The sequence below is a fragment of the Eumetopias jubatus genome, unplaced genomic scaffold (assembly GCF_037043125.1).
Source record: "Eumetopias jubatus isolate StellerSeaLion01/CBP00866 unplaced genomic scaffold, mEumJub1_p1.0 scaffold_3, whole genome shotgun sequence".
Taxonomy (NCBI): domain Eukaryota; kingdom Metazoa; phylum Chordata; class Mammalia; order Carnivora; family Otariidae; genus Eumetopias; species Eumetopias jubatus.
Window position 1 is genome coordinate 54,197,930 of NW_028274809.1, and position 13,424 is coordinate 54,211,353.

Genomic DNA, 13,424 nt, shown 5'->3' on the forward strand with positions numbered 1-13,424 from the left:
TAGGTGGCTCAGTCAGTTAAGGGTCTGCCTTAGGCTCAGGTCCTGATCATGGGATCCTGGAATAGAATCCAGCGTTGTTGGGCTCCCTGCTCAGTGGAGAGTCTTCTCCCTCTGCCCCTCCCCCCCCGCTTGTGCTTTCTCTCTCTCAAATAAATAAATAAAATAATTTTAAAAACCCCTAAGTACAGCTAATTAAAATTAAGTAAAATATTAAGTAAAAATAGAAACTCTTATCCATAAGTCACTATGACTTATTACTTTATTTAGAAAATGGTAATACAGTTACTAAATCAAACAATTATCCCTAATTTTACGATTATTAGGAAATGTTGGTCTAAAGTGTTCTTGTTGACTTAAAGATGGAGGATAGAATTTCTTCTGCTATTTATGAAAAGGCAATTGAGGAATATTCCATAGAATAATTGACTTGTAAGCATAGATTTTATAGAGTACTTTCCAAAGGCATATAGTTGGATTCATAGTTTGAACTCATTAAAAATTTAACGAAAGAAAAGTCCTGGACCTGGACCTAAATGACCTAAGGTCATTTCCTCCTGTGACTATTCTTGAATTCTGAGATGTTTTCACAGTTCCCAATTTCAAAATGTGCAACTCAAAGAACATTATCAAAAGAGCTGTTGTGTTGGTGTAAGACAGTTATTGGAAATTTCACTTTTGACTTCTCTGTCAAGTGGCAGTACATTCATCTTGATGGGAGAGCACTGCTTCATTATGATAAAGCACTAGCTTTGAAAAATATGACATTTCCAAACTCAAAATTCGGTCTTAAATCCAAAATAATAAAGGAAGGAAGATTAGTAATAGAACATAAAAGTTGGGGTAGACAATCTCATGCATCATGAACACGTTTAAAAGTAAAAGAAGGAGCCAAAACCTTATTGTAACTTTTAAGTTTTGTTTTCCATGGTTTGCATACAGAAGCCCAACTATAGTTCATTTTACAGATCATCTTGGGAAAAATTTCCCATATAGTTTTCTTCCCTGAACAGAAATCAGGTGAAATGCACCTACAGGGTCAAATTGTAGATACATCTGATTCATTCCATCTCAGTAAGTAGGGTATAGATGTCAACTGCCCTTGAAATTCATTTGAGCACAGGAAATTATCTTTCTTCAGACATTAGGCCCAATATTTGTTTCTCATGGGATAGTAGCATTAATGCTAGCCCATTTTCTCTCTGATAAGAAATTATTTCCAGATATTGCATGAAGTAAAAGGAAATACTAAGCCAACTCATAATTCAGCCCACCACCCTGATTTTTGGAGAAAAGATATGGTTTCTTGTATTATCCTGCTTCCAGTTTTGTGGGTCACTTAGTACTAAGCTGAAGGCAAACTCCTTTCCTGCCCCTTGTGTTGCCAAACTATTTTCATCACTGATTAACAATAATAATAATAATAATAATAATGAGAATAGGGTCTTTGCAAAGTGTTCCACTCTTGCTACTTCTATCCTGTGCAAGATGCAAAAAGAAAAATGGGTGATAGAAAATATCCATAAGGTAAAAGTTAACAGAACTTTAGGGAAAACTTTTCTGAGTAGCACATTGTTTGCTTATTTATTTATTTTAATTTCAAATAACAGTTGAAATATGTTATAAGTTATACAGTGACTCCAAAACTTTTTGTAATGTTCTACAGAGAAAAATCAAATCACCTTCTAGGGTTGGTTTTGTTTGTTTGCTTGTTTGTTTTGAAACTTCTCTTTGAAGAATACCCTTAAAATAAGCTATCAGAAATGGAATGAATTAAAGTTGTAAATGATGTGTGGATAGGATTCCCTTATTGAACTATGATGCATGCAGTTCCATAAAAATATGAAATGACTTCTTATTGCATGGTTGATAATTATTACGGGACTGTTTCTGACTCACTGACTTAACCATCAGACAGGTTATTCTCTTGTTAGACACTATGCTGCACATTAGGGACGCTGTCCCTAAGCGACAGTGGCTGGTATCCACCAGATTGTTCTAACACGATAGTGGAGGCCTTCTCCATATTTCCAAAGAGAACATGTTCATTAGTCTCTCTCTCATCATTCCATGCCATTTATAACTGGATTTTATGTGGCTATGGTAATAATAAAAATATAGTACTTATATTTTATATATATAGAAAGGAAGGAGAAGAAAGTTCTTTTGCACTTTGTAAATTGACTATTTGTAAACACACGACCTCATACAAACACCCTCAGCCCACACACACACACACACACACACACACACACACACAAACACAAACACACACATCATCATATAAACACACAAACACATATACAGTCAGCTAGGTCATGGATTCATGAAAAACATCTACAAATCACCCAAAGTGGCACATTGATTTTTTTTTTTCAAATGTCTTTCCCTTGTATTTGTGTTGTAGTTTGCTATTAAAATAGACCAAGCTGAAGATTTCCTCCAGAACACCCAGGAGTTTGAGAGTGCTGAGTCCTTAAAATCACTTCTTCAGCTTCACGAACATCATACCAAAGGCAAGAAATATGTTTATTCCTCACATAAGTTCTTAGAGGTTTTATAATATGTTCATGTGAGAATGCTCATGTGTGACAATGTATTTTAAATTTATCTGTTTATACCTCAAATTGTTCCAAGAAAGTTTAAAGCTTTATTTTTGGTCATCTGCTTCAAAAAAGACATAGTTGTAAACTATTCTAAGGGGATGTTAAAGGAACAGCCTCCAGAGAGTCAGTTATTCAATCTGCTAGGTTTTAGCTCCTGAGGTCAGAGGCCGTTCTCACCTTGTTCTTCCTTGTATCCTCAGTATCTAGTGCAGTGTTGGCACATGGTGGATCCTCAGGAAATATTTCTTGAGTAAATTGTTGAATTCAGTAAATGTTCCTTCTCAGGGTCAGGAAATGAAGATCAGCCTTTAAATAACAGCTCTGGATAATGAAAATTGTCCTTCACTATTATAGTTATTAAAAAAGGGGGGATAGTGGACTTTTTCCTCAGGAAGCCTACAGTTTGGTTGGGGCATATACACATTTATTGGCGGGTTACCTGTGGGTCCCTGTTACACTGCCCAGCTTACTCTGTAGTAACAATTCATTTCCATATTTGTCTCTATCACCAGATTGTGAGACTCTGGAGGGCAGGGGTTAGTACAATCTGAATCTCCACAATGTAGAATAGCATCGAACCCGAAGTATGTTTATTGAGTGTTATTTGTATTTAATTCCAATGTAAGACACAATACAATGATATAAACTGGAGCAATAAACAAGGCACTACAGGGACATTAAGGAGGAAAAAATGGATTCTAAGCCCTGAAGGATCACAACTGAACCCTCCAGTTTTCCAAAGTCTTCTTAAAATGAACATAATACCTAAGAAGCTTCTGCTCAGGAACAATCATATTATCACTTCCTTGTTCTTAAATGTTCTTAAATATGTATTTTAAATGTGGCTGAGATATAGGTTCACTGGAGTCCATTGTACTATTTTCTCTACTTTTGTGTATATTTGAAAGTATATTTGAATGAGTTTAGGAAACCATCCCATTGAGGAACATTTAGAATATTTAAAAAAATTTTAGGAAGAAATATCACCCATGATCTCAATGCCAAGACTATGACTTTGATACTTTTTAGAAATTACTCTTTTGGAAAGATTGCTTAGCAAGTTATAAATTCACTTAAGTTATGTACATCCCTCATTTATCCATCTTGAATTTGTAATTTATACTTAAGTATGGCAAACTGTATAGGTATTAGTATAAAATCTACTTTAATATAAACTTTCTTAGATATAATGACAATCAAAACAAATAATAAAGATTTATTAAATATTTACTTGCCTCACATCACAAGGCATTATGTCAGAAAGTAGGGTTTTATGTATGCAAAAATATGATCTTTAAAATAAACATACCATAGAGATTTTGTATTTCTTGAAGTTCATGATATTCTATCTAGTTTAACCTTGAGGAAAAATACATCACTTTGTATGATCAACTGATGGAATAAATTACTAGGAAATCACAAACAATAAAAAAGTTAAGATATAAGAAATCAACAGAGGAAGAACCAAAGACTGACAGAGGAAACTGAGGGAAATACTTGTCCACTTTAATGACTATCATGGTAGCAGTAGTAGACTGATTTTAGCCTGGGTATAGTTTACAAGTAGCTTTGGCCAGAGACTCCATTCCTAGTGGTACTATGGTAGTAGTTATATTATTTTGGCAGATGTGAAACAGAGAACCAGAAAAAGATTGCAAATGGAAATTTTGGCTAATTGTATATATCCTGTAGGAACCAGAACAGTTTGGCCTGTTCTACTGTCAGTCTGCAATGCCCTAGCCCTTAGAGCTATGCTTCCCTCTCTCATTTGAAAAGTCTAGTGTGTAAGAACTAATTATGGAAAGGAAGAAAAGGAATACTATGTGGAAACCCTGCCACTTGCCCACATTTCCTCTGTGTGTGTGTGTAACTTTTCACAATATCATAACAAACTCTTCAATGCAGAGGAATTATGTATACGTATATAGAGAGAATCAGTATACTGATTAGCATAAGATGAACAAATTAAAACTCTTTAGTTTGCTACACAAGGCCCTCTATAACCTGTCTTCACCTTGTTTTCAAGTTCTTTCTTTCCCTTCTACATAAGAACTTGCTCTAGATAGGTAGGTTTTTTTTTTTTTTTTTTTTTTCTGGCCCTCCCTCTCCCATCTTGTTAATGTTTGCTTCCATTTCTTTGAGAGATTTATTCTAATGTTATCCCTGCCTTTTCTTACTCTGTCTGAATGATCTCATCCTCTTTTTGGTTCAAGTTGTTTTTTGTTGTTCATTGCTTTGCATCGTTAACTCCCAATAAAATTGCCCAGTGCACATAATCTTCCTCATTCTAAACAGGTAACACCATCTAATACTTCATTGGACCGATATAAGTCATATGACACAAACTACTTCAAATTCTTTCCTTTTCATGTCAAACTCTCTCTTCACAATATCTTCACTTATCTCATTCTCTCTTCCAGCTCTCCAAACAAAAGTGTCAAGTTAAAAGAGATAACTGGCCCAACTACCACAGCCTCATTATCGCTGTGCAGTTAACTGCCGAATGTTAGAAAACTGTTCAGAGTGCCATGGGAGAGTGGAAAGAACACTGAGCTTCTAATCAGAACACGTGGCTTTTAGGACTGCTTAGTCCAGTTCTAGTTGTGTGATGCTAGGTAAGGTACTTAGTCTCTGGATGTTCTTCATAGTTCTCCCTGTCCTAAAAATAAAAAAACAGTATATTCAACCCTGCTGATAGTCCCTTTTTTTTTCTCCCCTCTAACAGCAAATGTCTCAAAGATTGCCCTGCCTTGTTGACTTCACTTCATAACTGTCCCCACTTCTCAACCTGGTAACTTGGCTTCTGTTTCCATCACTTTCCTATCACAAAATCTCATGCCTTCTCAAAATCTTTTTTACATCTCTAGAGAACCACTGATCTCTAGCACTTATAGCTCTCTTAATTCTTCCCTCTCTCTTAATATATTTGATCTCATTCAAGCATTCTGCAGAAATTATTGAACATTTCTCCCATGCCAATCACTATGCTAAGTGCTGGAGATATTGTCATGGTCACTGTCTTCATTTTGACTTGGAGCCTGATGGCAAAGGGAGACCTTAATCAACTAACCCAACACATAAGTAAAAAACTATAGTTGTGATAAGAGCTGTTAATGAGAACAATTAATTGTATTTGAATTGGGATAGGATTTGATTCAGTCTGATTTATGCCTTGAGGAATTGGCAGTTGAGTAAGACCTAAAGCATGAGTAGAATAAAGGTGGAGAAGGAAGGGATTAAGAATGGTGTCCCTGGGGTGCCTGGGTGGCTCAGTCGTTAAGCGTCTGCCTTCGGCTCAGGTCATGATCCCAGGGTCCTGGGATTGAGCCCCACATCGGGCTCCCTGCTCTGCAGGAATCCTGCTACTCTCTCTCCCACTCCCCTGCTTGCGTTCCTTCTCTCTCTGTCTCTCTCTCTGTCAAATAAATAAATAAAATCTTAAAAAAAAAAAAAGATGTCCCTAGCAGAGGACACAGTTAAAAGTTCTGGGGCAGAAGGGAATGTCAGAATGTCAGATTTGTGATATAGTTAAAAAGAGAAGGATGAAGAGTAGAGAGATTGAGATAATCTGAAAGGGAAGATAGGAACCAGACCATGCCAGACCTAAAATCACGTCAAGGGGTCTGTCCTTAATTCTAAGGCAATTGGAAGCCATTGTGTGTGTGCGCGCACATGCACATGCATGTGTGCATGTATGTGATGTAGTGTATTTAGAAAAGACCTGTCTGGCTACATACAGAGAATAGATGAATGGATTGGAGAAGGATGCAAGAGGTGGCTGCGCAAGTCCAGGCGCAAATAATGTTTTCTGTAGTAGGAAAGGAGAGGAGTAAACACACGCAGGAGATAGAGGGTGGAATTGATAGATATTGGTAATGAGGGAGAGGAATGTGTCATGGATGACTCCTGGTTCATAGCCTTTAAACTTCAGAATTAGTCCATTCACTTCAGAACGTAGAACACATCAAGGCTGGCAGGCACCTTAACCAGCATCACACCACTAAAAACCAACTGACACAGTGCCCAAGTCCCATGATCTTTCCCCTCCCTTACTGAATTACACTGTCACCAACTGCAGCAACCTATCATTTGGCAGTTAATGCTACAGAAATTGTTACGTCATGTTATCTTACCAGATGTATCACAGACATTTTCTATTTACACATCTGGATTCCTTACAGTACAATTTATTGTTAACATAAAAGTTATATATGTTTTAAATTATACCAAGGGTTTGAATATTACTATAGAAAAGCTTGCTAATGTCACTACTCTTTTTTCTTTCTAATTTTCTTCTAGAACTCTTAGAACGATCTCTAACCCTTTTAAACAAAAGTCAACAGCTCACTGACTTCATAGAAAAATTCAAGTGTGATGGACCTAATGTGAATCCTGAGTTGATTCAGGGAGCTCATAACAGCTGTCTGAAGATTGACAGCCTTCTTGAACTTCTACAAGATAGGAGACGGCAACTTGACAAGGACCTAAAGCAACAGCAGCAAGAATTGGGTCAGGTTCTGCAGATATGTCAGTGGGACCAGCAAGAAAATCAGGTAACCCAAAGGGGAGTTGATGATGTCCTGACCTCAGCTAATGAAGTTGGATTATTGTGTGGATTAGCTATTTCCTGGGATGGTTCCTCAGTTGTTATGGTCAAATTCTTTGGTCTTTGGTCCAAACTAACATACTGTTTTCCACATAAGTTAAATGAAAAACAAAGATTTTTATCTCCTCTCATCATAATATTGCTTTTATAAATGGGAGAGTACCTGTGGGTAGTTTTGAAAATGACTGTGTTCTGTTGTTGGATTCTGTTTCTGGCCTCCTTCCAGGTTAACTTTTAGACACAGTTGCTTGAAATTCTGAAATATAAATTGTAGCTTTCTTGAAAGTTGGGGAGGCATGATGGTGCTGAACTGTGTAGTATGTTGCTACTAATGCCAGTGAAAAAGTCTGTCAGCCCCAAGGAGTTTTCTTAGAAGAATGGCCTGGGGCCAAGGAAGAAATATGACCTTGGCCTGTGGCTGGATACTCAGTAGTTAGAGGGCTTTGGGTCAAGAGGTTCATGTTTGCAGGCTTTTTAGAACTCATTACCCCAACTGCAGGCACAGCTTTGGTCAGTTGTCAATATGCTTGCTGTGTACTTCTTTTGTCCCAATTACGTAAGGGTAGGTATGGATAGAACTCTTTGCAAAACTCCAAATCAAGTAGGTGGGATATTTATTGCAATATTTCTAACTGTCCCAGTCCCTGGTGAGATTGTACAGAGTAAGTAGAGGGAATTTTCAGGGAGAAATATGTGGAAGAGGCCTCCTGGCCTGGATGCATGGGGAAGGAGTCTCTTCACATGTTTTCTGTTGCTGCTCTGATCCAGATCGGAGACAGACCTATAGCTGGGAGCATATATGAGGCCAGGAGAAACTGATTCTTATTTCAGTCTGGAAAAATGAAGACTTCAATGATGATCAGCCCTTTAACTAATGCTTATTGAGTACCTACCATGTGCCAGGTGCTATTATAAGTACTGGGAATAACAACACACAAGACAAAGTCCTTTTCCTCCAGGAATTTCCTTTCTAATGCAGCTTCTCAACCTCAGCACTATTGACAGTTGGTGCTAGATAATTTGGGGGGCTGTCCTGTGTACTCTAGAATGTTGAGCAGCATCCCTGGCCTCTACCCACTAGATGCCTGCAGAATATCCTCCAGTTGTGACAACCAAAAATGTCTCCAGACACTGCCAAATGTTCCTGGGGGCAAAATCACCCCCAGATAAGAACCACTGTTCTAGTGTGATTAGAAAGACATACCATAACCAAATGAACAATGATAAGTGCTGTAAAGAAAATCAAATAAGGCAATGAATTTGTCTTGTGTTGATCTACTTTTAATCAGAGAAAGCCTCTCTGAGGAGGTGGCATAGAGCGGAGACCGAAATGCAGAGGACTCCATGCTTGAATTTTATTGCCTCCCCCTCAAGTCACCATACACTTTCTTTTTTCTTTATTATGTTATGTTAATCACCATACATTACATCATTAGTTTTTGATGTAGTGTTCCGTGATTCATTGTTTGCATATAACACCCAGTGCTCCATGCTGTATATGCCCTCTTTAATACCCATCACCAGGCTAACCCATCCCCCCACCCCCCTCCCCTCTAGAACCCTCAGTTTGTTTCTCAGAGTCCATAGTCTCTCATGGTTCGTCTCCCCCTCCGATTTCCCCCCCTTCATTTTTCCCCACCATACACTTTCTAACCCACCTCCACTCTCAACCCTTTTGCCCAGACTCCTGCCCACTGCTGTCTTGTTTCTGCTGTGCTTTGCCTGCCAACCCCCACCCACTCCCCAGTATAGCTCCTTGCCTACCCCAGCCTTTACATGCTCCTTACCAAGAATACTGTTATCCAGTGCCATAGTCTTTTACTGAAGATTTGGGCATAACAAAGGAAAATTAATCCTTAGGACAAGAATGAACTTAAAATTGCTTATCAGACAAACATTTCCAAAGTTCCCTGTCTTCCCTGTTGTGAGTCCTTTATATACCATTCTCTTTCTCTCTCCCTGTCCCTCTCTTCTCTCCCCTAATCCTGACCTGACCCCATGTTCCCAGAGCTGCTGTGCCTTTCAGGAAACTTTCCTCTTACCTCTTTGCACTGAGTTCATGACCCCACCCCTACCTCTAGAGCTTCCAAGTTTCAAAATGAACATTTTAACCCAGTCACATACTTAAGGGAAATCCAGGTACCTTGTCATCCCTGGAAATCAGAAAGACTCAATGAGTTCTCTAACTTATGAGGTCTCATCTTTTTTAGGAGGAGTGTGTGTTTTTATTGAGAAGGTGCTTTTTTAAAGTAGACTTTATTCTTTAGAGCAGTTTTAGATTCACAGTAAAACAGAGGAAAGTACAGAGTACCCTTTCTTCCCACACATATACAATCTCTCCCACTATCACCATCCTGCACCAGAGTAGTACGTTTGTTACAATCAGTGACCTAAATTGATACATCATTATTATCCCAAATCTGTAGTATATGTTAAGGTTCACTCTTGGTGCAATATATTCTGCGGCTTTAGTCAAATGTATAATGACATATATCCACCATTGTAGCATACAGAATAATTTCACTGCCCTAAGAATCCTTTGTGTTTTGCCTCTTCATCCCTTGTTCACCCTAATCCTTGGCAACCACAGATCTTTTTACTGTTTCCATAGTTTTGCCTTTTCCAGAATGTCATATAGTTGGAAGCAATATGTAGCCTTTTTGGATTGGCTGCTTTCACTTATAATATGCATTGAAGATTCTGCCGTATCTTTTCATGGCTTGATAGCTCATTTCTTTTTAGTGCTGAATAACAGTCCGTTGTCTGGATTTGTCACAGTTTATTTATCCATTCACTTACCAAAGGAGATCTTGGTTGTTTCCAGGTTTTGGCGGTTATGAATAAAACTGCTATAAGAATTCATGTACAGATCTTTGTATGGACATAAGTTTTAATTCATTTGGGTAAATACCAAGGAATACACTGCTGGCTCATATATAGTAAGAGTATGTTTATAAGAAACTGCCAGACCATCTTCCAAACTGGCTGTACCATTTTGCATTCCTACCAGCAATGAAAATTCCTGTTGCTCCACATCCTGCTCAACATTATCAGTGTTATCAGTGTCTTGGACTTTGGCCATTCTGACAGGTGTTTAGTGGTATCTCATTGTTTTAATGAGTCTCATATTTAAACTGGGAATAATAACTCTTAATTCACAGAGTTGTTCTAAGGATTAAATGAAATAACTTGTATAAAACATGTAACACAATGCCTAGCATTCTAAGAGGAGCTTACAAAATATTAGTTTCCTTGTCTTCCCTCTCTTTGGTTAAGCCTTACAACCTATGAATTCTTTCTCACCTGGTCTATATTCTTTCCCCTGGGAAAGAATGTGTATTTGTGGTTAAGAGAACTAGGCTTTCAATTAGACTCCATTTCTAACAGTCCCAAACAAAAATCAATTTAAAAATAATAATACAAATAAATGTTATTTTTAATAAAATTGGCCAGTAAATAAGTTAGTCATTTCCATAAATATAAAATTTAGGCTCTTAATCTTAAAATACCCCATGTTATATTTTCTCTTGTTAACACCAGTGACAACAGCTGGAGTAATTAATAAAGTAACTGTTGCTTCTGTGTGCTACCTTGTAAGGGCAGATACTGGGTCCAGGGCTGAGTTAAAGTCCTGGCTCCATCACTTACTAGCTGAGTAACTGAGCAATTATTTAACTTCCCTCAGACTCAGTTTTCTGTATAATGTAGATATAATATACCTACTTCAAAGTGTTGTTAGGATCATCAAGCAAGGTATTATAATGCCAAGTGCTTAGAAGTGTACCTGCCACATAGAACTGCTATATTAGTATTAGCATTTTTTGTTATCCTACCTGAAAACAACAGTGAAGACCCAATATATTACATACTCCTATACTCCTACCCACCTCTACCACCATGCTCAAATAAAGAATATTCTTGCATTGAGGCTAATCTCACTATTTGTCTTGAGTTCAAAAGGTATGATTAAATAAAACTTACTTTGATGATCTCAACAGCCATACTTGTTCAATGGGCATTCAATGAGTAGTTTAAAACAAAAAGAGGGGCACCTGGGTGGCTCAGTTGGTTAAGCGTCCAACTCTTGATTTTAGCTCAGGGCAATGATCTCAGGGTTGTGAGGTCGAGCCCAACATCAAGCTCTGTGCTGAACGTGGAACCTGCTTAAAAAGTTGTATTTGTTTCTGCTTGTCACTTAATAATGCTCATTTGTTAAAAATGTAGATTAGATCACTATCAATATAGATAATTGCTATTAGCATTTGGCATCCTGCCACCTTCTAGATCTTTATATAAGCATGAACACAGTCACAGGCACACACACATTTTTTAAAGAAACACCTAACAGAACACATAAAAATTAATGGAATTAACCTATGTATGCTATATTATTACCTGATTTTTTTAATTAAATTGAACAAATCATAGGTATATTCTTGGTCAAAAGTACAGTATATCATTTTAATATAGTATTTCACTATTTGAATGTAGCATAGTTTTTTTTTTCATTGAAGTATAGTCGACTTCTAATGTTCTATTAGGTTCAGGTATACAACAGTGTTTTGACAATTCTACATATTATGTGATGCTCGTGCTCCTCAGGATAAGTGTAACTAGCATCTGTCATAAAGTTATTAAACAATTTAAATAAATTTTATTGTTGAGGAAATATAGTCTCTCCAGTTTCTCAATATTATAAACAATAACTCATGCTTAGTGTGTTGATAATTGTATTAAGAAGGAAATATTTTAAAATCCAGGTAGATACAAGCATAATTATCTTACCTAAGTTTTTAATATTTTTGGAATATTCTATTTTAAAGTTTTGTTGATGCAGTGGTAAACGGTGGCAGCAGCAGCAACACCAAGTCAGATGTGACTCTGTTAGAGAGTAATTTGGGCTCTATGTCTATTGTGTTCCTGGATGATCTACCTGATAAGCCTAGAACATTGTGGAACCATGAGTTGATACAGAGCCACATGTTTCAGTGGAAGGCAAAGACTTTTTTGTCAATTCTGTACTTATTTTAGAGGAACATAAGAGCTGTCAAGTTTTACGATGATAAATTACCAGCTTTGTCAATCATTATAACCACTTAAGAAAAAGGAAAATTAAGTAGAAAATTAGAGCAAAGATTACTGATGAATAATAATGTAGATGTCTGAATATCTGACACATCTTCTCTCATAAGGGCCATTTAAAAGATGCATTTAGTGCTTCTCTGTTTCTAAGTGCTTATGGCCTAATGCTTTGAACTGTATAGTTCAGCTAATTTTCCTTTGGAAAAGAAATTAACTGACCAGAATGATGGTGACGTAGGATTTATTTCCATCACAGGGAAAAAAACAAATGAAAACCATATGCTTTTCTATCTTAATTGGGATGTGATAGTCTGATAAACATAATCATAGCATGTTCTCTCTTTATCATTGTTTTTCAGATGTAAAAATGTGCACTTGCTTTACACTTAAAGATGAGTGGCTGGCTGACCTTTCTTCCCAACTCCAGCAGCATTTTATTTTGCACATAATCTGCTTCATTAATGAAAATCAGAAGCAGCTTGGAATATTTCGTGCATAATTAATTATCTTGGCAAGAAGATTTATGAATGTAATTTTTCTCAATTGCTCCAATCAGGCATAAGTGAGACAAACAAATAAATTAAAACTAAGTTATTCATGGTCTCTTTGTACAAGACAGTGTCAAGGACATCTAAGAGAATTAAGTAAGACATAGGCAGATAATTTCTTTTTACCACCCAGATCACACATACTTATAAGATACAAATCTTTGCAGGGGGGTTAAAGGGTAATAGAATTCACATTTAGAAGGTTTTATAATTTGAGTATCATGCATATCATAATTATGTAACCGTATGTAATCATACTCCTTGTCAATAGGCAATTAAAATTACATCAAAGATGGCACATATAAGCACAGCCTCAGGACACCAGTCTTGTACCTGGTGGGCAGCTATAAAACCGTGTGTGTGTGAGTGTGCGCACACATACACATACACATATGTGCAAGTATATTCTCCTTTATATGATGCTATCTTCTAAATAGGACTTAGAGCTTGAATGATTGACCAGCTTAAATTAATATGAGATAACATAAAAGTGCCTAGTTTAGTGGTAAGTTTTTTTTTTTTTTTTATTTCTCTGGGGGACCTGGGTGGTGCAATCGGTTAGGCTTCTGACTTTTGGTTTCGGCT

General features: G+C 37.0%; 1 protein-coding gene across 2 annotated transcripts in view; it reads left to right on the forward strand.

Moving 5' to 3' along the window:
* CCDC141 (coiled-coil domain containing 141) overlaps nt 1-13,424 on the forward strand; it is a 188,954-nt gene that overhangs the window by 53,595 nt on the left and 121,935 nt on the right. For both annotated transcript variants that reach the window (XM_028124937.2, XM_028124918.2), the window contains exons 4-5: nt 2,405-2,513; nt 6,903-7,156. In XM_028124937.2, coding sequence (XP_027980738.2) covers nt 2,405-2,513; nt 6,903-7,156 — 363 coding nt within the window. The remainder of the gene's footprint in view (nt 1-2,404; nt 2,514-6,902; nt 7,157-13,424) is intronic.